At 36.6% G+C, this 27,793-nt stretch overlaps 1 protein-coding gene across 8 annotated transcripts in view; it reads left to right on the top strand.

Moving 5' to 3' along the window:
• ATRX (ATRX chromatin remodeler) overlaps window positions 1-27,793 on the top strand; it is a 263,444-nt gene that overhangs the window by 117,994 nt on the left and 117,657 nt on the right. For all 8 annotated transcript variants that reach the window (XM_033104061.1, XM_033104070.1, XM_033104101.1 and 5 more), the window contains one exon: window positions 39-263. In XM_033104061.1, coding sequence (XP_032959952.1) covers window positions 39-263 — 225 coding nt within the window. The remainder of the gene's footprint in view (window positions 1-38; window positions 264-27,793) is intronic.

The following is a 27,793-nucleotide window of genomic DNA, read 5'->3' on the forward strand; positions in this document are numbered from 1 at the left end:
AATTTTGTTGCATTTACCTTTGATCATTTAATTTCCAGAGTAATTCTGACGAAGGAGATAAAGAAGACGACGACGAGGAAGAAGAAGAAGAAGAAGAAGATGAAAATGATGATTCCAAGTCTCCTGGGAAAGGCAGAAAGAAAATTCGAAAGATTCTTAAAGATGACAAACTAAGAACAGAAACACAAAATGCTCTTAAGGAAGAGGAAGAGAGGCGAAAACGTATTGCTGAGAGGGAGCGAGAGAGAGAGAAATTGAGAGAGGTAAACCAGTTTTTATTTATGCTTTCTTTTTAACGTGATTTCCATAGATTCATAGATATATTTCAGTATTTCAGAAATAGAATGTTGTAATCAACCACAGATTTTTTAGTAACAGTTGTTTTCCTCTACTAGCAGTATTTTATGCAATTTAAAAATCTTTATTGGGCTATATTAATATAAATTGGTTGATGGAAAGAGTGAGATTCTTGAATGATGAGCAGTGATTGTGTTTCATCTGGGGTAGAAAAATGTTTAAAAATTAATGTTTAAATCCATAAAGGATTTCAGATTTTTAAATTTATTATTGTAAAAATTTTCACGCATATGTATAGAGGGAAGGAGTAGTAGTATAAATTTCTTTGTACCCATTACTCAGCTTCAACAGTTACGAACACATGGCCAGTCTTGTTTCATCTATTCTCTTACCTTCAGATTATATTTTGGAAGTCTCAGAGATCATATAATTCTGTCTATATGTAATTCACAATATGTTGTCGAAAGATAAAGGCCTTTTAAACATTACTACAGAACCATCATTACACTAAAAATTAACAGTAATTCCCTAATATTTCCAATGTCTAGTTGTTTAAAATTCCTTCATTTTCCTCATAACATAGTAATGGTTTCTAAAAATGGTGTGAATCAGAATCCTAAGGAGGTCTCACTATATGTTGCATTTTTTTCTGGTTTTCCTTTTTTCCCCTTTTTTCCTTATAGTACATTAAGAAACCAGACTATTTATGTGTGCACGGTTTCCTATGTTTTGAGTTTTACTGGTCGCATTCCTGTGTCGTGTTTTCATTGGCTCCTGTATGTCCTGTAAACTGTTACTTAGATGGATATAGAGGCCTGATCAGATTTAGATTCATTTTTATTTGGGGGGGCAAAAATACTTGTGTGGTAATACATGCTTCCTCTTGCATCTCACTTAGGAGTACTTTAACTCTAGTTGTCTCTTTTTGTGATGTTAATTTTGTTTTAAAAAACTTAACAATTTGGTAAATAGGCATTAAACTCCTATATTATTATAATTTTCTTATTCTGATTTCTAAAATCATTGTATATGGTATATACTGTGTTTTACTCTCCCTTTTGTTCAGTTTAAATGTGTATTGATATATTCCATATACTTTTAATTAGTTTTTCATGCTTATTATATAATTAAAATGTTATGTTTATTAAATTGAAAAATATGCTTTGTTAAAATTAAATATTAATATAAGGCTATGTTGAAAAAATAACAGTTTTTTGTTCTCTGGACTGTACTCAGAGGTAACAACTCTTAATTCTTTTAGCTGGTTTTTGTTTTTTACCTGTATGTTTCTGTTGAATATACTCATAATACTATTTCTTTTTTTTTCCTGGTAGAAGTTGACTGCCTTTATTTATTTATTTATTTAACTTATTTTTTAAGATTTTATTGGGGAAAGGGAACAGGACTTCATTGGGGAACAGTGTGCACTTCCAGGCCTTTTTTCCAAGTCAAGTTGTTGTCCTTTCAAACTTAGTTGTGGTGGGTGCCGTTCAGCTTCAAGTTGTTGTCCTTTCAGTCTTAGTTGTGGAGGGCGTAGCTCAGCTCCAGGTCCAGTTGCCGTTGCTAGTTGCAGGGGGCGCAGCCCAGCGTCCCTTGCGGGAATCCAACCTTGTGGTTGAGAGGACGCACTCCAACCAACTGAGCCATCTGGGAGCTCAGCAGCAGCTCAGCTCAACGTGCCGTGTTCAATCTTAGTTTCAGGGGGCACTGACCACCATCCCTTGCGGGACTCGAGGAATCGAACTGGCAACCTTGTGGTTGAGAGCCCACTGGCCCATGTGGGAATTGAACCGGCAGCCTTTGGAGTTAGGAGCATGGAGCTCTAACCGCCTGAGCCACCGGGCTGGCCCAATACTATTTCTTTATTTCTCGTGACATTATTATATGGAAGTTGTAGATTTAGCTCTCAATATAGTACCCACCAAAGATATCCTCTTCACATTCTCTCAATATGGTTATATCACAGTTCAGGTTAAATCCTGAGTTCCATGATTATAACTCTGTAACTGTTCACAGCAGGGCTACATTGTGTGTACTGAATGTGTATCTCATACACACATCTGCATGTGTATGCACACATAGTATATAATGATTACATTCCTTTGTATGTACGTTTTTGTTTGCTTTTCCCAGAGTTAATAATGTTTTGGATTTTTTCTCTTATTTTCTATATGCTTTTGTGGTGAATTCATTTTCCAGCTTTCCAGCAAAACACTAAAATTCCTCAATAATTTCAAACACATCAAGTAATTCATTAGTTCTAGTATTTTTCTTTGAATTTCCACTGCTAGAGCCTTGTTTTCATACTCTAATCTGATTAGGTTCTAGTTGGGCTTCATCTACTTTCACTGTTCTGAGAATTCTCTCACTTATCTCTTGTTCCTTAGATCCGTATTTTCTCATGCACTTCATTTTCCAGAATTTTTGAAGTGGGATAATCACCTGACTTGAATGGATTAATTTGATCATCTGGTAGATTTAACTGTTCTTTCTTTAGCCTTTCAACCAATTCTGCTTTCACTCCACATTTCTCCATAACTATCTGTGTTAACTGATACCTCCTAGTCCTGAATCTTCTGAGGAATATCAAATGTAGTACTTCTTATTTAAGAAGTACTGAAGTTTTAGCTTTCTTTATTATATCATTTGACACTTGCCCATATTCCTTGTGGCTTTCACAATTTAGTTGACATTTCTTTTCTTCCAGGATCTTCCTCTTCTTTTGTACTTGTGTGATTATAACTTTTTTTTGTTCTTCATTTTAGTAAACATTCAATCCACCAATTTTAGCCACTTACGTTTCTTTAGCTTAAGTAAACTCTTCCAAGAAATTTAGTATGGTTGTGTGTAGCTACCAATTATGCTATGATGTATTTCCCATACCAAGATTATGATCAAATAATTTTATCAAAGGTATTTCCATGTAGTCATTACCATAATTAAGATGTAGAAAGATTTCATTGGTACTTTCTGGTCAGTCCTCAACCCTACATCTCTAGCTGCACTTTTATCGCTGTAGATTATATTTATCTTTTTCAGTTTTATATGCTTGAAATCATATAGTGTGTTCTCTTATGTAATAGTTTTCAGGGTAATAATTTTTTTTATTAGTTTCAGGTGCACAAAACAATATAATAATTAGGCATTTATGATTTATATCCCTCACACTGTGTCAACCCCCCTCCCCCCATCCACTATCCCTCTGACATCGCACAGAGCCATTACATTTCCACTGTCTCTATTCCTAATGCTGTACTCTGCTTCTTGTAAGTATATACATAATATATATATATATTATATATATACGTAATATATATATACACATATATACATACATATATAAACTTGTAGCTGACATTCATTATTGTTCAGCTTCAGCTTCAGGTGTACAGTGCAGTGATCAGGCATCTACATCATCCCTGAGATGGTCTCCCAAATAGGACACGTGTCTATCGGATACCCTACAAAATCTTTACAACATTATTGATCACATTCCCCAAATTAACTTTCTTTTTTAAACGTTTTTTTTATTTTTATTAGTTTCAGGTGCACAAGACAAAGTAATACTTAGACGTTTATCATTTATATCCCTCACACTGTGGACACCCCTCCCCCCATCCACTATTCCTCTGACATCACACAGAGCCATTATATTTCCACTGTCTCTATTCCTAATGCTGTACTCCATTTCTTGTAAGTATATACATACATATATATATGTATGTATATGTATATATACATATATACGTATGTATGTATGTATATATATATATATATATATATAAAAAATTATAGTTGGCATTCATTATTGTTCAGCTTCAGGTGTACAGTGCAGTGATCAGGCATCTACATCATCCCTGAGGAGGTCTCCCAAATGGGACACGTGTCCATCAGATACCCTACAAAATCTTTACAACATTATTGATTACATTCCCCAAATTAACTTTTGTAACCCTGTGGCAATCTTGTGGTTACTGACTGTGCTTTCTAATCCCCTGACCTTCCCCCTTATCCCCACCCCCATCTAGCAACCCTCAGTTTTTCCTCTGTGTCTCTGAAGGGTAATAATTGTTTGATTCATCCATGTTTGTATGTACCAAGTAGTTTGTTGTTTTTATTGAGTACTATTCCACTATACGTATAGACCACAATTTGTTTATCCATTCATTTGTTTATGGACACTTGGATTATTTTTGGCTTATGATGAAACTATTATAAACAGGTTTTATACAGCTATTATAAAATAGGTCTGTGTGTGTAAATATTTTTTCATTTTTATCGGAAAAGTAGTAGCAGTATTACTGGGCCACGTGGTATGTGCATGTTTAATTTCAAATTCCATTTTTTCATTGCTGGTATATAGGAAAGCAATTACCTTTTGTATATTAGTCTTATATCCTGCAGCCTTGCTATAATCACTTAGTGCCAGGATTTTTTTGTTAATTCTTCTGGATTTTCTGCACAGAGGATTATTTTATCTGCAAACAAAGACAATTTTATTATCAACCTGTGTACCTTTTATTGCGTTTTCTTGTCTTACTGCATTAGCTAGAATTTCCAGTGTGATGATGAAAAGAAGTTATAAGAGGAGACATGCATGCCTTATACCTGACCTTAGTGGAAAAGTTACTAGTATGACATTAGCTGAAGGTTTTTAATACTTTTTATCAAGTTGAGGAAGTTCCCTTCAATTCCTAGTTTCCTGAGAATTTTTATCATGAAAGGGTGTTGGATCATTGTCGGACGCTTTTTCTGCATCTGTTGATATGATCATATGATTTTTTAAGCCTGTTGATGTGAAAGGACTACATCGATTGATTTTTAGATGTTGTACGAGGTTTCCATACCTGAGATAAATCCCATTTTGTTGTGGTGTATAATTCTTTTTATACGTTTTTGTATTTGATTTGCTAACATTTCGTTGAGCATTTTTGCACATATTTATGAGCGACATTGGCCTGTAGTTTTCTTGTAATGTCTTTTTTTTTGGTTTCAGTATATGAGCAATGCTGGCTTCGTAGATTTAGTTAGGAAGTATTACTTCTGCTTTATCATCTGAAAAAGATTGTAGAGAATTGGCATAATTTCTTCCTTAAATGTTTGGTAGAATTCAGCAGTGAACCCATCTGAGCCTGGTGTTTTCTGTTTTAGAAGGTTATTCATTATTGATTCAATTTCTTTAATGTACATAGGCTGAATTAGATTGATGTTTGACACTATAATAAACTGCCAAATTGTTTTCCGATGAGGCTGCAACATTTTGAATTCCCACCAGCAATATATGGGAGTTCCAATTTCTCTATATCCTTACTAACATTAGTTATTGTCAATTTTTAAAATTTAAAACCATTTTAATAGATGTGTAGTGGTATTTCGTTGTTATTTTAATTTGCATTTCTCTGATAACTAATGATGTTATACATCTTTTCATGTGCTAAATGGCTGTTTATATATCCTTGTGATGTGTTCATTCAACTCTTTTGCTCTTTTGGGGCGGATATTTGTCTTCTTTTTATTTGTGATAATTATTTACAAATTTTGTATACTAGTCATTTCTCATGTTTATGTATTGTACATATTTTCTTCCTCTTTGGCTTTAAATAATTTCCTTGATGGTGTCTTCCAGAAAACAGAAGTTTTGAATTTTGGTGGAATCTTACCAGTTTTTTTAAGTGTGTGTTTGTGTGTGTGTGTGTGTGTGTGTGTGTGTGTGTCCTACTTTAAGAAATCATTTTTTAAATAATTAAAATGTATTGGGATGACAATGGTTAGTAAAATTATGTAGGTTTCAAGTGTACAGTTTTGTAATACATCAGCTATATATCACATTGTGTGTTCACCACTCAGAGTCAGTTTACTTTCCATCACCTTGGTCTACCCCAAGGTTACAAGTATATTTTTCTCCGTGATTTCTTCTAAAAGTTATATAGTTTTCACTTTTAAGTTTAATTCCTTTCATGTTAATTTTAGCAAATGATAGGTGAGGTATGGGTGAAGATTCATGTGTTTTTTTTTTTACTGTATAAACAGTCAATTGTTCCAGCACCATTGGTTGGAAAGATTTGTTTCTCCATTGAATTGCATTCATATCTTTGTCAAAAATCAATTGATCATGTAATTGTGAGTTAATGGGTTATATGTCTATTCTTGAACCAGTACCATACTCTTTTGGTTATTGTAATCTCATACTTGATAGTAAGTCTTGAATTCAGATACTATAACTCCTATAACTTTCTTCTACTTTTTCAGAATTGTTTTGGCTATTCACAGTTATTTTCATTTCTGTATCAATTTTAGTATGTTTGTTGATTGTTTTTTATAGGAGACTTCTTGGGATTTTATTGGATCATTGACACTTTAAAAGTATTTTGTCTCCTGTTATATAAATATAATATATTTATTTAGTTCTTTTATTTCTCTTAGCAATGTTTTGTAGGTTATACTATACAAATCTAGGATATAGTTTGCTAAATTTATCCCTAAGCACTTAATGTTTTTGATGTCAAGATAAATGAAATTTCAGGTGATTTAATGATCTTTTCTTCTGTGACCTTGCTAAAATCTCTTACTAGTTCTAGTAGCTTTTTTGTAGATTCTTGTGGATTTATTACATATACAGTGATGTTGTCTATGCATAAAATCTGTTTTGAAATAATAAATGGATGCTTAATTCATTCAAATGCATTTTAATGTGTCTTTTGGGGTGATCTAGAAAAGCAGACTTGCATTCCTAGAATAAGCCTTGCTTGGTCATGGTATGTTATTCTTTATATATATTGTATTTCAACAGGATTTTACTTCATTGTTAAGTAGATACGTTCGTTTGTAAGTTTCTTTTCTTGTAATATCTTCTGGTTTTGCTATCATAGTAATACTGTTACATATAGTGAGTTGTGGAGTGCTCCCACCTCCTTTGTCTTCTTAAGGAATGTTTATAGGATAAATATTATTTCATTTTTCAGTATTTGATAAAATTTTCCATTGAAGCCATGGGCCTCGAATTTTCTGAGGTGGTTTTTTTTGTTTGTTTTATTTTAAGTCAGATTCAGTTTCTTTAATAAATGCAGGGCTGTTTAGACTGTGTTTCTCGTTAGATCTGTTTTGGGTAAATTTTGTCTTTGAGATATTTGTCCCTTTCTTTTAAAGTAGTCAAATTTTAAGATTTCCAGTCAAGATTGCAGAGTAGGTAAATGCTGTGCTGGCCTCCTCTCAGGACCACATCAGAATTTGAACTAAACTACAGAAGAACCATCATTGAAAATCACCTGAAGTTTAGCTGAATAGAAGCCCTACAACTAAGGACATACGGAAGAAGCCACTTTGAGACTGGTAGGAGGGGTGGAGACATAGAACGTATTGGTCCTACACCTGTGTATTGCGGTTAAAAATTGGGAGGGATATCTCCGCTGTGGAGCATCCCCCACAGGACTGAGGGGTCCCAGCTCCACACTAGGCTCCCCATTCTAGAGTTCCAGTGCTGGGAAGAGAAGTCCCCCCAAATTTTGCCTGTGAAAACCAGCAGAATTTGGCTATATGAGATGGAGGGCTGTTGGAGTCCCAGGCGCTTGAAGGGCCCATAGATGGACTCATTCACTGCCAGACTCACTCGCTTAGAGTGGCAGTAGCCCAAAAGGTGCCAGGAACATACAGGGAGGAACTGAATAGTCTAGCTTAAGAGTGAGAGTTTAAGGGTCAGCTTTCTCACAGATAGAAGTGCTGGTAGAACCCATTGTTTCATTCTTGTGCCTTCCCTTCTCCTGGTGTGCAGACTCAGGCAGCTGCCATATCTGAGTGCACACCAACCTGGTCAACACTGTTCCACCTGCTCTGCTGATTTCCTGTGATCCTGCCCGACCCAACTTGTGGAACCACCCAAGCAGCTTCCAGTGGCTTTTCCATACAAATGGGCTGTCTTGGCTCATGCTATGGACTTTCCTAAAATCTTTCAAAGGTTCACAAAGCCCAAACAAGCAGTATCTGCTCTCAGTGTCCCTGTGTCTCCTGCTGAACATCCCCAGTCCTGACAATAGCATCAGCTGGACTCCATTCACGGCCTGGCCTCTTGAGCACCTCCATCTGTGGATTGCTTTGTGGCTCATACCAAGTGGCGCTGGGTAGGGCACAGGCCTCAGGTGACCTTGGGCTGTACGAAAACACTTCCCAAGAGGCCCCAGAACCAGCACACCTAGTGGCCTGGTTTCAACCACACCACTGCACAACCACATCATCTCTACAAATGACACACTCAAACAAGAGACTTAGCAGACACTAGAGCCTAGCTAAAGTAAATTATCTGTATGGTCAGCCCTTGAACAATAGCTTCTCTACTGTAGTCACTGCCAGTCTTCATAACCAGTCAGCCTGAGGTTCAGTACCTCTCATTGGTGTGTAAACAGCCAAGGCTCAACTACAACAGGAGGACACACAAAACCCACACAAGGGACATATCTGGAGCACCTGACTCAGGTGACCAGGGAGACTGTACTACTGGGTCCCACAGGACAACTACTACAAAAAGCCATTCTGGTAAGCCCTGGAGACATAGCAGCTCTATCTAATTCGTACAACAAACAGGAAGGCAGCTAAAATGGGGAGGCCAAGAAACATGTCCCAAATGAAACAGCTAACAAAGCTCCAGCAAAGAACGAGACAAAAAGGAGACAAGCAATCTATCAGATGCCGAGTTCAAACTCTGGTTAAAAGGATGGTCAGTGATCTCAGTGAGAACTCCAAAAAAGAGATAGGAAACATAAAAATGGTGATAGAACACAAAAAACAACCAGTCAGAAATGAAGAATACAGTAACTGAAGTAAAGACTACATTAGATAGAATCAACAGTCGATTAAATGAAGCAGAGGATCGAATCATTGATTTAGAATGTAAGGTAGCAGAAAGCACCCAATCAGAACAGCAAAAAGAAAAAATCCGAAAAAAAATGAGGATAGTTTAAGGAGCCTCTGGGAAAATATCAGGTGTACCAACACTGGCATCATTGGGGTATGAGAAGTGGGGGGGAGAGAGAGAGAGAGAGAGAGAGAGAGAGGGAGAGAGAGAGAGGGGAATTGAAAACCTATTTGAAGAGATAATAACAGAAAATTTTCCTAACCGGGCAAAGGAAGTAGATTTATAAGCCCAGGTAGGAAGCACAATCCCAACCAAGATGAATCCAAAGAGGCCCACACCAAGACACATCATAATTAACATACCAAATGTTAAAGACCAAGACAATGTTAAAAGCAGCAAGAAAAAAAGCACTCAGTTGCCTACAGGGGAGCTCCATAAGACTGTCAGCTGATTTCTCAACAGAAACTTTGTAGGCCAGAAGGGATTGAAATATTCAAAGTGATGAAAAGTTAGAACCTACAACCAAGATTACTCTATCCAGTAAAGCTGTCGTTTAGAATGGAAGGACAGATAAAGAGCTTTCCAGACAAGAAAAAGCTAAAGGAGTTCACCACCATTTAAGGAGTATTAAAAGGAATGTTGGACTGCTTTAAGATGAAAAAAAAAGAAGATAAAAATATGAATAATAAAATGGCAGTAACTGCATATATATCAATGGTTACTTTCAATGTATATGGATTAAATGCTCCCATGAAAATATAGGGTGGCTGAATGGATAAGAAAACAAACTGTAACATGTGCTGCCTACCAGAGACTCACTTCTGTTCGAAACACACACAGACGAAAAAGTAAAGGGATGGAAAAAGATATTTCCATGAAAATAGAAAAAAAAACCTGGGGTAGCAATACTTTAAAAGAGACTTTTAAACAAAGGCTTTACAACAAGAGACAAAGAAGGACCCAGTAATCCCGCTTCTGGATATATATCCAAAGAATCCCAAAACAGTACTTCGAAGTGATGTGTGCATCCATTTGTTCATTGCAGCATTGTTTACAATTGCCAAGATATGGAGGCAACTTGGGTGTCCATTAATGGGTGAATGGATAAAGATGAGGTGTTTTGTGTGTGTGTGTGTGTGTGTGTGTGTGTGTACACACATATGCATATAGATCTGTATACATATGTATACTGATATCTATATACATATATATACATACGCGTTGCATGCACAAACAATGGAGTATTACTCAATCATAAAATAGAAGGAAAATATTGCCATCTGCAGCAACATTGATGGACCTGGAGGATATTGTGCTGATTGTAGTAAGTCAGACAGAGAAAGATAAATCCCATATGGTTTCATTTATATGTTGAACATAGAGAACATAATAAACAAAACAGAAAGAAACTCATAGTTACAGAGAACCTTTTGATGGTTACCAGGTGGGAGGGGGGGTCAGGGGTGGGTGAAAAAGATAAGGGATTAAGAAGTGCAAATTGGAAGTTACAGAATAGTTATGGCAGTGTAAAATATAGCATAAGGAATATAGTTAATAACTTTGTAATAACTCTGTATGGTGTCAGATGGGTACTAGATTTATCAGGATGACTACAAGGGAACTCCCATAAGACAGTCAGCCGATTTCTCAACAGAAACGTTGCAGGCCAGTTATACAAATGTCTAATGACTATGTTGTACACCTGAAACTAATACAATCTTCTATGTCAACTGTTACTGAAAAGTGAAAAAATGTATATATTCAAAAATAAAGTAGTTAAATTTATTGGTGTAAATTTGTTCATAATGTTCTCTTATCCTTTTGTGTTTTTTTTTTATAGGCTCTGTCATGATATATCAGTTTTCATTTCTGTTAATTTGTATCTTGCCTTTTTTTTCTCTCTTGATTAGCCTGTAGAGTATTAGCAGTCGTATTATATTTTTTAAAAGCACCAGCCTTGGATATCATTGATTTCCTCTGCTGCTTCATGTTTTTCTATTTCCTTGATTTTTACTCTTCTTTCTTTGGGTTTAATTTACTCTTCTTTTTCTAGCTACCTAAGATGGATTTTGGATGTTGCACCTTTTTTAACATGCATTTAAAGATATAAAATTCCCTACTGTGCATAATATTTTAAATCCTGCATTTTACAAATTTTGATTATTTATGTTTCATTTTTACTCTGTTCATATCTTTTCTAATTTCCCTTATGGCCCAGAAATGGTGTATCTTTTTGGGTGTTCCATGTATAGATTCTGCTGTTGTTGGGTTAAATAGTCTATACATTTCAATTAAATTATGTTCATTGATTGCATGCTGGTCTTCTATATCATTAACGATACTCTCTGTAATACTCAGAGCAATGTTGATGTCTCCAAGTACAATTTTTGGTTTGCCATTTTCTCCTCGCAGTTCTCAGCTTTTTCTTGTGTGTTGAAGCTCTGATGTTAGGCATATGTACATTTAGGATTGTCATGTCTTTGTGGTGAATTTACCCATTATCAATAAGTAATAGCCTTTTTTATCTCTGGTGATTTTCCTTCATCCAAAATCTACTTTATGTGATAATATAGCCACACCCTCTTTCTTTTCCAACATTTTATTATGAAATGTTGCACCATACGGCAAGATTGACAGAATTTCACAGTGATTCCCCATGAACTCACTTTCTAGATTCTTTCATTAATATTTTACAATCCTTGGTTTGTTACATTCCTATTTACTAATCTTTCTGTCCATCATTAACATTTTTTTATGCGTTTCAATGTCAGTTGCGGATACCATTTCACTTAATGTAGATGTTTCAGCATGCATCTCATTAGGTAGAATTCATATTTCCTTACAAGTTTTCCATTTTATGTAAAATTTACAGTTTGAGAAATGTGCTAATCTTAAGTGTACATTTCATGTGACATACCTTGAAATGCACAGATGCATGGCATATGTTTTTGTGGTTTGTTTCAACTTGTCCTTTTTATTTTTACTAAATGTTTGAAGAGATTTCCATGTCCTCCATAGGTTGTGTCTGCCCTTAACTTAGGCACAACTCATTTGTTGAATGGATACACAACTGTCAATTCTCCCCTCCACAAATCTTCTTTTGAGGGACATTTAAGTTGTTTCAATATTCACACTAAAATGGAATATCCTGTTACTTATTGGAATGACTTGTCATGTTTATGATGCTTTGGGCTCTTTTGAAAAAATAAATTGCCATGTTAACTGTTTTTAAGCACACAGTTCAGTGAAGTACATATATTCACAATGTTGTGCAACCATCGCCACCATACTTTTCATAACTTTTTCTTCATCATAAACAGAAACACTGTGTCCATTTAACAATAAATCTCCATTTCCTTCTCCTGCTAGTCCCTTGTAATATCACTTCTATTTTCTGTCTGTATGAATTTATCTATTCTGTATACTTCATATTGTCCTTTTCTGTACAAGTTATTTCACTTGGCATAATGTTTTCAGGACTCATCTATGTTATGTCAACTATCAGAATTTCATTCCTTTTTAAGAATGAATCATAAATTGTGTGCATACACCACATTTTGTTTATTCATTCATCTGTTGATGGATACTTGAGTTTCTTCCGTGTTTTGGCTGTTGTGAATAATGCTGCTATGAACACAGGTGTACACATATGTCATGAAGTACCTGCTTTCCATTCTTTTGGGTAAATACACTGTAGTGGAATTGTTGGAACATACAGTAATTCTGGATGTAAGTTTTTGAGGAATCGTATACTGTTTTCCACAACAGCTGCACTATTTTACATTCCCATCAGCAGTGCATACAGGTTCCAGTTTCTTCACATCTTTACCAACACTTATTATTTTCCTTATTTTTTGGTAATGGCCAACCAAATAAATGTAAAGGGGTATCTCATGGTTTTGATTTGCATTTCCATAATTATATTGACCATCTTTTCATGTGCTTATTGGCCATTTGTGTATCTTCTTTGGAGAAATGTATATTCAAGTTCTTTGCACATTTGAAAATTGTGGAGTGTTTTGTTGTTGAATTGTAGGAGTTCTTTACATAGTCTAGATATCAGTCCCTTTTCAGATACGGGATTTCCCAGTATTTGTTCCATTTTGTGGGTTACCTTAAACTCTATTGACATTTCTTTTGCACAAGAGTTAAATTATCGTGAAGTCAAATTTGTCTTTTTTTCTTCCATTACCTGTGCTTTTGGTGTCAAGTTTATGGCATCATTGCCAAGTCCTATGTCATGAAGATTTTCCCCTTTGTCATTTTCTATTACCCTGTTAATATTGTGCTGAATTTGGTTTTCTGGTATTTTCTTGAGGATTGTTGAATATATATTCATACAGAATTTATAGTTTTCTTGTAATTTATTTGTGTGGATTTCAAGTCAGGATAATGCTGGTCTCATTGGTCCTGGAAGCGTTTGACAAGGATTGGCATTAAGTATTTCTTTTTTTTTTTTTTTTTAAATTTATTGGGGTGAAAATTGTTAGTAAAATTACATAGATTTTAGGTGTACAATTCTGTATTCCATCATCTATAAATCCCATTGTGTGTTCACCACCCAGAGTCAGTTCTCTTTCCATCACCATATATTTGGTCCCCCTTACCCTCACCTCCCACCCCCCAACCCTCCTTACCCTCTGGTAACCACTGAACTATTGTCTGTGTATATGAGTTTTTGTTTCTCATTTGTTTGTCTTGTTCTTTTGTTGTTTTTGGTTTATATACCACATATCAGTGAAATCATATGGTTCTCTGCTTTTTATATCTGATTTATTTCGCTTAGCATCATACTCTCAAGATCCATCCATGTTGTCACAAAAGTTCCTATATCATCTTTTCTTACCGCCGAATAATATCCCATTGTGTATATATACCACAACTTCTTTATCCATTCATCTATCACAGGACATTTTGGTTGTTTCCATGTCTTGGCCACTGTAAACAAAGCTGCAATGAACATTGGAGCACACGTGTCTTTATGTATAAATGTTTTCAGATTTTTTTGGGTAGATACCCAGGAGAGGGATTGCTGGGTCATATGGTAATTCCATTCGTAATTTTTTGAGGAACCTCCACACTGCCTTCCATAACGGCTGCACCAGTCTGCATTCCCACCAACAGTGTATGAGGGTTCCTTTTTCTCCACAGCCTCTCCAACACTTGTTACTATTTGTCTTGTTGATGATAGCCATTCTGACTGGGGTGAGGTGTTATCTCATTGTGGTTTTCATTTGCATTTCTCTGATGATTAGTGATGTTGAGCATTTTTTCATATGTCTATTTGCCATTTGTATGTCCTCTTTGGAGAAATGTCTCCTCAGGTCCTCTGCCCATTTTTCAATTGGGTTGTTTGTTTTTTTTGTTGTTGATTTGCATGAGTTCCTTGTATATTTTGGGTATTAGCCCCTTATCGGAGGCACTGTTTGCAAAAACTTCTCCCATTCCGTTGGTTGCCTCTTTATTTTGTCGATGGTTTCTTTTGCTGTGCAGAAACTTTTAAGTTTCATATAGTCCCATTCGTTTATTTTAGCTTTTACTTCCCTTGCCTTTGAAGTCAAATTCATAAAATGCTCTTTGAACCCAAAGTCCATAAGTTTAGTACCTAAGTTTTCTTCTATGTGGTTTATTGTGTCAGGTCTCATGCTTAAGTCTTTGATCTATTTTGAATTAATTTTGGTACATGGTGACACATAGCAGTCCAGTTTCATTCTTTTGCAGGTGACTATCCAATTCTGCCAGCACCATTTATTGAAGAGGCTGTCTTTTCTCCATTGTATGTTTTTTTCTTCTTTGTCAGAAATTATCTGTCCATATTTATGTGGTTTTATTTCTGGGTTCTCAGTTCTATTCCATTGGTCTGTGTGTCTCTTTTTCTGCCAGTACCATGCTGTTTTGATTATTGTAGCCCTGTAGTACAAGCTAAAGTCAGGGAGCGTGATACCTGCAGTATTGTCCTTTTTTCATAAGATTGCTTTGGCTATTCGGGGTCTTTTGTGGTTCCAAACAACTCTGATGACTTTTTGTTCTATTTCTTTAAAAAATGCCATTGGGATTTTGATGGGGATTGCATTAAATCTGTATATTGCTTTGGGTAATATGGCCATTTTAACTATGTTGATTCTTCCAATCCAAGAGCATGGAATGTCTTTCCATTTCTTTGTGTCTTCTTCAGTTTATTTTAAAAATGTCTTACGGTTTTCAGCATATAGGTCCTTCACATCCTTGGTTAAGTTTATTCCTAGGTGTTTTATCCTTTTTGCTGCAATTGCAAAAGGAATTGTTTTTTGTATTTCTTTTTCTGAGATTTCATTTGTAGTATATAGGAATGGAGTGGACTTTTGTACGTTGATTTTGTAGCCGGCAACTTTACTGTATTCGTTGATTGTTTCTAATAGCTTTTTGGTGGAGTCTTTAGGGTTTTCTATATATAGCATCATGTCATCTGCAAGGAGTGATAATTTAACTTCTTCATTCCCAATTTGGATGCCTTTTGTTTCTTTCTCTTGCCTGATTGCTCTGGCAAGGACTTCCAACACTATGTTGGGAAGCAGAGGTGATAGGGGACAGCCCTGTCGTGTTCCTGAATGTAGAGCAAAGGGCCTCAGTTTTTCACTATTAATTATGAAATTAGCTGAGGGCTCGTCATATATGGCCTTTATTGTGTTAAGGTGTTTTCCTTCTATACTTATTTTATTAAGTGTTTTAATCATAAATGGATGTTGTATCTTGTCAAATGCTTTTTCTGCATGAATTGATATAATCATATGATTTTTGTCCTTCATTTTGTTTATGTGATGTATCACATTGATGGATTTGCGGATGTTGAACCATCCTTGTGCCCTGGCATTGTTGTATTTGATTTGCTAGAATTTTGTTTAGGATTTTTGCATCAGTATTCATCACAGATAGTGGTCTGTAGTTTTCTTTTTTTGTGTTGTCCCTACCAGGTTTTGGTATCAGCGTAATGTTGGCCTCATAAAATGAGTTAGGGAGTACTGTCTCTTCTTCAGTTTTTTGGAAGAGTTTGAGCAGGATTGGTATTAGATCCTCTTTGAAGGTTTGGTAGAATTCACTAGTGAAGCCATCTGGTCCCGGACTTTTGCTTTGGGAAGGTTTTGGATGACTGATTCAGTTTCATTACTGGTGATTGGTCTGTTCACATTTTCCAGTTCTTCATGGTTCAGCCTAGGAAGGCTGTATGTTTGTAAGAACTTGTCCATTTCTTCTAGGTTATTGAAATTGGTGGCATATAGTCCTTCATAGTATTCTTGGATGATCCTTGTAATTCTTTGGTGTCCGTGATAACTTCCTCTTTTTGATTTCTGATTTTGATAATTAGTGTCTTCTCTCTTTTTATCTTAGTGAGTATAGCCAAAGGTTTGTCAGTTTTGTTAATCTTTTCAAAGAACCAGCTCTTTGTCACATTAATTTTTTCTGCTGTCTTTTTGTTCTCTATTTCATTTAATAGTTGCTTGGTATATTTCGGTGCTCCCTGATTGAGGGTATAAATATTGATGACTATTATGTCTTCTTGTTGTATAGTCTCCTTTACCATTGTGAAATGTCCATATGTTTCTCTTGTTACCTTTTTCACCCCGAAGTCTGTTTCATCTGATATCAGTATGGGGACACCTGATTTTCTCTGGATACCATTAGCTTGGAGTGTCAATTTCCACCCTTTCACTTTGAGTCTATGCTTGTCCTTGTAGTTGAGATGTGTCTCTTGGAGACAGTATATGGTTGGGTTTAGTTTTTTGATCCAATCTGCTACTCTGTGCCTTTTTATCGGTGAGTTCAGTCCATTTACATTTAGGGTGATTATTGATATGTGAGGATTTCCTGTCATTCTATTGTTAGTTTTCTGGTATGGCTGTGCCTCCATTGTTTCTTTGCCTTTTTGTTGTTGTCTGTTATTTCTGTGTGGTGGTATTCTATGATGTTTCCCTCTGTTTCGTCTTTTACAACAGTATATATTTCAGTTCTGGAGTTTTTTTGAATGGTTACCCTTAAGTTTATGTAAAAGAAAGTTTGATATGTAGAGTATTCCATTTTCTTTAGCACGCTTTCTTTCTCCATCCCCATATTCCGGTTGAGGCCTTTACTCTCCCTGTTTTTATGTTTCGGATGCCACAAATTGTCTCTGTTGATGGTTGTCGAATAGCCTCCTTTAGTATTTGTTGTAGTGCATGTCGTGTATTAGAAAATTCCCTCAGCTTCTATATGTCTGGAAAGGTCTTTATTCCTCCTTCATATCTAAAGAATATGTTTGCTGGATATATTATTCTTGGCTTATAATTTCTCTCTTTGAATAGTTTGAAAATTTGGTTCCACTCCCTCCTGGCTTGTAGAGTTTCTGCTGAAAATTCTGATGATAATCTAATGGGCTTTCCTTTGTAGGTTACCGTCTTCTTTTCCCTGGCTGCCTTGAGGATTCTTCCTTTGTCCTTGATTTTAGACAGCTTCAACAAAATATGCCTTGGAGAAGGCCTGTTGGGATTGAGGTAATTAGGTGTTCTATTTGCTTCTTGGATTCGAGGATCCAGTTCTGTCCACAAGTTTGGGAATTTCTCATCGACAATTTGTTTGAACATATTCTCTGTTCCCTTTTCCCTTTCTTCTTCTTCCGGTGTGCCCATTATTCTTATATTGCTCTTTTTGATGGAGTCAGAAAGTTCTTGTAGAGTTCTTTCATTTCTTTTAAGTCTGAAGTCTCTTTCTTCTTCCATCCGTGTCATTTCCAGGTTTTTATCTTGGATGTCACTGACTCTTTCCTCCATCTGGTCAACTCTACTACCTGAGCTGGCTATTTCATTCTTAATTTCTTCTACTGAGTTCTTAATCTCTAAAAATTCTATTTGATTCTTTTTAAAAATTCAATCTCTTTCTTAAAATGCTCATGTTGTTCTTTGATTGCGTTTCTGAGTTCATTAAACTGCCTTTCTGTGTTTTTCTTGCATCTCGTTGAGTTTTTTCAGAACTGCAATCTTGAATTCTCGGTCATTTAAGTCACCTATTTCCCTATCTTTAAGTTCCTTTTCTGGAGACTTTCCAGTTTTTTTTTGATCTGTCTTGTTGCCTTGGCTATTCATGGCAATTACTGATTTATTATTTCTCTTCCTAGACATCTACAGGAGTGGCTTCTGCAACAGGTTGATAGGAAGAGGTCTTTCTTTTGTTTTCGTGTGCTTGTTGGTAGAATGTTTTGTTTTCTCTCTGACTGCAGCCTTTTTTAATCTCTCACACTGTAATGTTATGTTTTCTCTGGACTATTCCAGCTTCTCACACAATGGGGGAATTCCCTGGGAGATGGGCTTCTCCTCTGTTAATAGTTCGCCTGGGTCACAGGGTGCAGTGTTCAGGTGGGTATGGGGAGAGCTTTTGAATTTCTAAAGCTCTTCCTACACCAGATTCAGAGCCGGTGTTTCAGCAGTCATGTTTCCTCCTGCAGGGATCCGTCCAGATAGGTGGGGTCAGGGTCGGGGCGAGTTGTGAGAGGTGGCCCAGAGCAATGGCCTCGACCACCACCATAGCGGGTCCTGCTTCCACAGCTCCCTCCCCTTTGCCAGAACTAGCTGGGCTGCGAATCTGTGTCTGTGGTCCACAGTTCTCAGAACAGCAAATATTCTGTTCTTTTGATCTGACACTGCTACTGTTCTGCTTCTAGCACCGGGTAGGTTGGTGTGGGGCGAGGTCTGGGAGGATAGGGAGGGGGCAGCTAGTCTCAGTGTCTCTGGCTTCTTTTCTCTGCTAGGCAGTGAGGGCTTAAACCACCGTTTTCAGCCTTCTTTCGTCAGTCTTTTCTCCGAGGTCTCTGCCGTGAGCTTTGGGTTCAGCCGTGTTATATGCTATCCCCTCAGCCCTGTGGCTCATAAACGGAGCTTTAGCAGTCCGAGTTCTTCCCTCTCCCGCAGCTTCAGTAGTTCCGGGATGCAGCGAGCTCGGAGCACTGAGCTAGGTCTGCGTCCTGCGCCTGCACGGCTCTGTTTCCGCCCTTCTCCCTTCCGTCCTCCCCTGCTGACGGATTCGCCCACCTTTAGGTGAATTCAGTCGTGAGTCTCTTCGTCTTGCCTGCCTGCTGTGCAGCGAGTCCTTTGTGGAGTTATTGTTGTTCTATTAGTTGTAAATTCCAGGAAAGATTTTCAGAGGCTCACCTCCCGACGCCATTTTGATGACGTCCGGCATTAAGTATTTCTTAAATGACTGGTGTAATTCTCCAGAGAAGCAGTCTGGTCCTGGGTGTTTCTTTGTTGGAAGTTTTGATTATTGATTCAGTGTTCTTACTAGTTTAGTGGTCTATTCACATTTTTTTTCCCATCATTAGTCTGTTCTGAGTTGATTGCGTTTGCTGGAATTTTTCCATTTCATCTAGGTTAACCATTTTCTTGTCCACTTGTTTATAATATTCTTTCATTATTATTTTTATTTGTTTAAAATTGCTATTAATGTCCCACCTTTATATCAGATTTTAGTACTTTCAATCCTCTATCTTTTTGGTTTAATCTATCTAAAGATTTGTAAATTTTATGTTTTTCAAAGAGTCAACTTTTGATTTTGTTGATTTTTCTCTTTTTCTTGTGTCTTTTATTTACATCTGCTATTCTCATAGTCGTTCCCTCTGCTATTTGGGAGGTAGTTTGTCTTCTTTTTCTGTGTCTGAGATGTAAAATTAAGTTCTTGATTTTTGATCTTACTTCTGTTAAATGTATGTGTTTACCACTATAAATTCCCCTCTTAGCACACTGCTTTAGCTGAATGTTTTAAAAAGTTTTAATATTCCATGTTTTTGTTTCATTTGTCTTAAGCTATTTTCCAGTTTCCTGTGTGATTTCTTATTTGATCTATTGGTTATTTCGGGGTGTTTTGTTTAATTTCTTTTTTTAATACATATTTTTTATTTTTTAATTACAGGTCACATACAGCATTATATTAATTTCAAGTGTACAACATAGTTATCACACATTTATATAACTTAGAAGGTGATCACCCCAATAAATCTAGTACCTATCTGGCACTATATAGTTATTGCAATATTATTAACTGTATTTCTTATGCTATACTTTACACCCCCATGACTATTCTGTAGCTACCAATTTGTACTTCTTAATCCCTTCCCCCTCTTTCATCTATCCCACAAACCCCCTTCCCACGTGGCAGCCATCAAAATGGTCCCTGTATCTGTGGGTTTGTTTTATTTTTTCATTTATTTTGATTTTCAGATTCCACATATAAGTGAAATAATAAGGTATTTGTGTTTCTCGGACTTGTTTTACTTAGCATAATATCCTCTAGGTTCATCCATGTTGTTGCACATGGCAAGATTTCATTTTTTTTTGTGGCTCAGTAATGTTCCTGTGTGTGTGTGTGTGTACCATATTTTAATCCATTCATCTACTGATGGACACTTAGGTTGCTTCTGTATCTTGGCTATTTGTAAATAATGCTGCAGTGAACATATGGATACATATATATCTTTTCAAATTAGTGTTTTACATTTCTTCAAATAAATACCCAGATGTGGAATTACTAGGTCCTTCTTTGTCTCCTGTTATAGCCCTGGTTTTAAAGTCAGTTTTGTCTGGTATAAGTATTGCTACCAGAGCGTTTTTTGTTTGTTTTGTTTAAATGAAATATCTTTTCCAGTCCCTTTACTTTCATTCTCTGTGGCTTTCAATCTGATGTGAGTTTCTTATGGGCAGCACATGTAAGGGTCATGTTTTTTTTTTATCCGTTGATACACCCTATTTGTTTTGAGTGGAGTATTTAATTCATTTATGTTTAAAGTAACTGTTGATACGTAGTTATTACCATTTTATTCATATTTTTTAAATCTTTTCTTCTTAAAGCACTCCCTCTAACAATCCTTATAATACTTGTTTGGTGATGATGAACTGCTTTAGCTTTTTCTTGTCTGGGAAGCTCTTTATCTCTGCTTTGATTCTAAATGATAGCTTTGCTGGGTAGAGTCATGTTGGTTGTAGGTCCTTGCTTTTTCTCACCTTGAATATTTTGTGCCGATCCCTTCTGGCCTGCAAAGTTTCTGTGGAGAAAAAAGCTGATAATCTTACGTGTGTTCCCATGCAGGTACCTAACTTTCTTTCTCTTTTAGCTTTTAAGAGTCTTTCTTTGTCTTTAACCTTGGCATTTTAATTATGATGTGTTTTGATGTGGGCCTCTTTGGGTTCATCTTGTTTGGGACTCTGCTTCTTTGGCTTGTATATTTCCTTTGCCAGGTTAGCGTTGTTTTCTCTCATTATTTCTTCAAATAGTTTTTCAATTCCTTTCTCTCTGTGCCTTCTGGTACTCGTATGATGTAAATTTGGTATGCTTGATGTTGTCCCAGAGGCCCCTTAAACTGTCCTCATTTTTTCGGATTCTTTTTCCTTTTTCCTGTCATGATTGAGTGTTTTGTGTTACCTTATATTCCAATTCAATGATTCATCCTCTGCTTCATCTAATGTATTGTTGATTCCCTGTGATGTATTTTTTAAATTTATTTTGAAGATTTTTATTGAAAAATATATATGACATACAAGATTATATCAGTTTCAAGTGTACACCATAGTTGTTCAACATCTTTATACCTAAAGAAGTGATCACCATATGTCCAGTCACTATCTGACAAAATACTATGCAATCACAGCATTATTGACTATATTCCCCATGGTGTACATTACATCCCCGTGACTTATTTTTTTTTATCTCTGGAAAATTGAACCTCTTATTCACCTTCACCTACCTCCCTTTTTATTTTTTAATTATAGTTAATACTCAACATTATATTAATATTTTGTATTAATTTCAGGTGTTCAGCATAGTGGTTAGACATTTATATAATTTCAGACATGATCTTCAACTACCTAGTACCCACCTGGCACTAGGCAGTTATTATTGACTATATTCTCTATTCTTTACATCTTCATAATTATTTTGTAGCTATCAATTAGTATTTCTTAATCCCTTCACCTTTTTCCCTATGTCCCGTAGACCCCTCACCTCTGTCACCCTGATAAATGTAGTACCCCCCTGACACCATCATAGTTATTATAATATTATTGACTATTTCTGTGCTATATCCTACATCCCCATGACTACTGTGTAACAACCAAATTGTACTTCTTAATCCCTTCCTGTTTTTCACCCACCTATTCAACACCCCTGCTATCTGGCAACCATCAACATGTTCTCTGTATTTTTTAATTTGTTTCTATTTTGCTCTTTAGATTGCACATATAAGCAAAATTACATTGCATCTGTCTTTGGCTGTCTGACATACTCTGCTGATCACAATACACTCCAGGTTCCTCATGCTGTCACAGATGTCAAGAACCCATTCCTATCTATGGTCAAGGAGTATTCCATTGTATATATGTACCACCTCCTCATTATCCATTCTTCCATCGATGGACAGCCAGGGTGCCTCCACATCTTGGCTATTCTAAATAATGTCGCAATGAACATATGGATGCACACGTCCCCACGAAGTACTGTTTTGGGTTTCTTCATATAAATACCCAGAAGTGGGAATACTGGGTCCTTCTTTGTCTCTTGTTATAGTCTTTGTTTTAAAGGTCTCTTTTGTCTGGTGTAAGTATTGCTACTCAGCTGGGTTTTTATTTCCATTTCCATTTCATGAAATAACTTTTTCTATCCTTTACTTTCAGTGTATGTTTGTCTTTCAATTGGAAATGAGTCTCTCATAGACAGTATATGTAACCTTTTTGTTTTCTTATCCATTCAGCCACCCCATGCTTTGATTTTAGCATTTAATGCATTTACTTTGAAAGTTATTGTTGATAGGTATGTATTTATTATTTATTGCCATTTTCGTATTTCTATTTTTGGTCATTATTTTTTTTCCATATTAAAGAAGTCCCTCTAACATTCCTTGTAATACTCCTTTGGTGGTTATGAACTCCTTTAGGTTTTTCTTGTCAGGGAAGTTCTTTGTCTGTACTTCCATTTCCAAATGATAGCTTTGCTGTAAGTCCTTGCTTTTTTTCACTTTGGATATTTCGTGCCAACCCCTTCTGGCCTGCAACATTTCTGTGGAGCAATCAGCTGACAGTCTTATGGGAGGCCCCTTGTAGGTAATGAACTGCTTTTCTCTTGCTGCTTTTAAAATTCTTTTGTTGTCTTTAAATTTTGGCATTTTAGTCATGATGTATGTTGGTGTGGGCCTCTTTGTGTTCATCTTGTTTGGGACTTTCTGTGCTTCCTGGGATCGAATATACATTTACTTTACCAAGTTTGGGATGGTTTCCCTCATTATTTCTTCAAATAGGTGTTCAATTCCTTTATCTCTCTCTTTTCCTTCTGGTACCCCTATGATGCAAATGTTGGTATACTTGATGTTGTCCCAGAGTCCACTTAAAGGGTCCTCATTTTTTGGGTTCTTTTTGCTGTTCTTATTTGGGGTTTTCTTTTTTTGTTTGTTTTTGTTTTGTTTTTAATTAAAGTTTATTGGGGTGACAGTTGTTAGTAAAGTTACATAGATTTCAGGTGTACAGTTCTGTAATACATCATCTGTATCTCACATTGTGTTTTCACCCAGAGTCAGTTCTCCTTCCATCACCATATATTTGACCCCGATGATTGGGGGTTTTCTACTCCTTTATCTTGTAAATCATTGATTCAGTCCTCTCCATCGTCTAGTCTATTGTTGGTGCCCTCTAATATATTCTTCATTTCAGTTTTTGTATTCTTTATTTCTGACTGGTTCTTTTTGTGTGTGCGTGAATTTTTTTAAATTTTTTTTATTTTATTGGGGAATATTGGGAAACTGTTTTTTCCATGACCCATCAGTCATTGTCCTTCAATCTAGTTGTGGAGGGCGCAGCTCAGCTCCAAGTCCAGTCGCTGTTTTCAACCTTGGTTTCAGGGGCCGCAGCCCACCATCCCATGGGGGAATGGAACCGGCAATCTTGTTGTTAAGAGCTTGCGCTCTAACCAACTGAGCCATCCAGCCGCCCCACCGAGTGGTTCTTTCTTATGTTTTGTATCTCCATTTTTATGTTTCCTATCTCTTATGTTGAAGTTTTCCCTGAGATCATTGAACATCCTTATAACCAGTGTTTTGAACTCTGTGTCTTGTAGATTGCTTATCTCCATTTTGTTCATTTTTTTTACCCTGGAGCTTTGTTTTTTTTTTTTTTTTTTTTTTGGTTTTGTTTGTTTTTAAATTTGGGACATGCTTCTTTGCCTCCCCAGTTTGGCTGCTTCACTGTGCTTGTTTCTATGTATTAAGTAGAGCTGCTATGCCTCCCAGTCTTAGTCGAGTGGCCTTATGTAGCAGGTGTGCTGTGGGGCTCGGTGGTACAGTCTTCCTGGTTACTAGAGTCAAGTGTTCCACGTGTGTCCCTTCTGAGGGTTGTGTGTGTCCTCCTGTTGTAGTTGAGCGTTGGTTGCCGTTTGCACATCAGTGGGAAGGATTATTCCTCAGGCTGATTGGTTGTGAGGACTGGCCATGACTACAGTGGAACACCTGTGGGGCACAGGCTGACCCTAAAAAGTGTGGTTTGGTTTAGTGGGGCTCTGGTGCCTGCCCAGTCTGCCCTTTTTGTGTGCTGACCTTGGAGGTGGCTGGGTGATGCTTTGGATTGGTCTGAAGCTGGCCAGTCGACGTGCCAGCCCTGGGGACTCCTGCGAGGGGACCCACTACCATCCAAGTTCAGCCACAGCCTGTGCCCAGTCTGGGTTCACCTGGCATGATCCACAAAGCAATCCACAGTTGGCCACCACCCACACTATGCTTGTAGGTGCCTCAAGAGGTCAAGCTGCAAACCATGGCTTGTTGTCAGCCATGCCAGACTTGGGGAGCTCAACCAGAAATTCAGGACATGCCAAAGCCACATGGTGCTTTTTTGTGTTTTGTGAACCTTTAAGTGATTTTGACAAAGTCTGTAACATGAGGCAATGCAGACCATTTGTACAGAAAAGCCACTGGAAGTGGCTTGGGTGTGCCTAAATATGTGTGGGTGTGGCCTTTGGGAGTCCGTGGGAACAATGGTGTTAGCCAGGTTGATAGAAACTCAGGAATGCTGGTTGCCTGCATCTGCCCACCGGGAGGAGGGAAGGCCCAATAAAGAAACAGTGGCTTCCACCAGCTCCTCTGTCCAGGGTAAGCTGCCCCTCCAGTCCTTGCCCTGCAGCCAGACAACTTTGTTCCTTCCAGTATGTGCCTGGTACCTTTCGAACTGCTGCTCTGTTAATCAAGTAAGTCTGTCCATGGGTCTTTTTAAAAGGAGTGCCTGGAACGGCAACTGCCTTCCATCTTAGTCAGCCACAATCTCTGCTGGTTTTCACAGCTAGAAGTTAGGGGACTTCTCTCCCTGACACTGAAATCCAGGGCTGAGGAGGCTGCTTTGGGGCTGGGACTCCTCCCTTTTCTGCTGGGGTGACCTCCGCAACGGAGATATCCCTCCCAATTTTTAATGGTCACATGCAGGTGTGGGACCAGCCCGTTTTTCATCTTCTCCCCTCCTACCAGTTTCAAGTTGGCTTCTTCTGTATGCCCTTAGTTGTAGGGCTGCAGTTTAGCTAGAGTTCATGCGATTTTCAGTCATAGTTGTTCTGTAGTTTAGTTATAATTTTAATGTGATCATGAGAGGATGTAAGCATAGCATTTACCTATTCTGCCATCTTAACTGGATATCCTCTTATTTCTTCTTTTTACAAAAAATAATTTGAATTTTTTCAGTCACAGTTGACATTTAATATTGTATTAATTTCAGGTGTACAACATAGTGGTGCTTGTTATTTGTTCTTGATCACTGGACTCTGTTATTGATATATAATAAATATCCTTTTTGCCTCTTTTAATAGTGTTTGACTTAAAGCCTATTCATCTGTTTGTATAGTCATCCTAGCTTTTTTAATTGCTATTTGAATGGAATATATTTTACTCTTCTTTCACCGTAAGCCTGCTTGTGTCTTTTGATATAATGTGACTCTTTTATTGATTCATATATTTCCATAATTTCAAAATCAGTTTTATGAATCTGTGACTTTTGTTTGGCAGCTTAATCCATTTATATTTTAAGTAGGTACTGATGAGTAAGGATTTACTTCTGTCGCTTTGCTATTTTATTTATTTATTACCGCTTTTTTGTTCATTATTTCCTCCATTGCTGCCTTCTTTGTTGTTTAGGTGATTCTTTTACAGTGACACATTTTGATTCCCATCTCATTTTGTTTTGTGTATAATCTATACATAGTATTTTCTCAACTTCAAATGCATACAAGAACTGTAATCTTATACAGCTTCATTCCCCCTGTATATTATTCATGTCACAAATTGCATTTTTAAAATTTTATGCCCAATAACATAATTGTTTGTTATGCTTTTGTTTTAAAATCTCAATAGAAAGTAAACCTGGAGTTACAAACCCAAGTTACAGTAATACTGGGTTTCATATTTGCCCCTTTATGTATGTGTTTCATGGATATTTATTTCTTTGTACCTCGTTGAGTTACTATATAGCACCCTTTCATTTCAGCCTGAATACCTACCTTTAGCATTTCTTTTAGGGTGGGTCTAGTTTTCATGAACTCCCTTGGCTTAGGAATGTCTGAATTTCTCACTCTATTTTGAAGGATAGAATTTTCAGCTGACTGTTGTTTTCTTTCAGTACTTTAAAGTATGCACTGCTTTCTGGCCTCCAATTTTCTAATGAGAAGTCAGTTTATAAGGTTTGATTATAATGTGATTTGTCTGGGCCTCTTTTAGTTTATCTTATATAGACTTTGAAGAGCTTCTTGGAGTTGTAGATTCTGGTCTGTATTCAAATTTAGGGAGTTTTTGGCCATTGTTTCCTGAAATAATCTTTGTATTCCTTCCTCTTTTTTTCCTTGGACTTTCATAATGTATAAGTTGGTCTCCTTAATGTCCCACAAGACTGGATAATTTCCATTGACATCTTCATGTTTGCTAATTTCTTCTGCTTGGTCATACCTGCTATTGAATCTCTTGAATTTTTTATTTCACTTACTGTCTTTTTCAGCTGCAGATTTTCTGTTTGGTTCTTTTTCGTAATTTCTACCTGTTTGTTGAGTTCCAGTTTGTGCACACATTAGTTTCCTCATTTCCTGTAGTTTTTTCTCCATGGTTTCTTTCGGTCTTTTGAGCATAATAAAGACATTTGCTTTAGTGTCTTTATTTAGTAAGTATACTTTTGTGGATTTCTCATGGGTGGTTTCTGTTTTATTGTTTTGAATGGGCCACTTTTCTTATTTCATTGTATGGTTTGTGATTTTTGAAAAAATTTCAAATAGGTAATTTGACTGTTATAATGTGATAATTTTGGTAACTAAGCTATCTCCCTTAGTAAGGATTTGCTATATTTATTTTTCTTAAGTGGTAGTAGTATGCTTGTTTTGAGATGCTTCCCAATTATTTTTGGAAACTCTGTTACTTGTTTTGTGTCATCACTGAAGTCTGTTCCTTTCACTAATATTCTGCTAATGTTTTGAAAGAGATTTCCTTGAATGCCTGATCTTTTCCAGTCTTTGCAGATTGACTGTGTACTGAAGTACTTCTTTAGTACTTAACTAGGCTTGTCATGGAGCTAAGCATCAGCCCAAGATTAAAACTTAAGGTCTTTTCAGGTTTTTTTCTGAGCATGTGTATTGCCTAGGCATACACGTGGGTTT

This window comes from Rhinolophus ferrumequinum, chromosome X, assembly GCF_004115265.2.
Source record: "Rhinolophus ferrumequinum isolate MPI-CBG mRhiFer1 chromosome X, mRhiFer1_v1.p, whole genome shotgun sequence".
Taxonomy (NCBI): Eukaryota; Metazoa; Chordata; class Mammalia; order Chiroptera; family Rhinolophidae; genus Rhinolophus; species Rhinolophus ferrumequinum.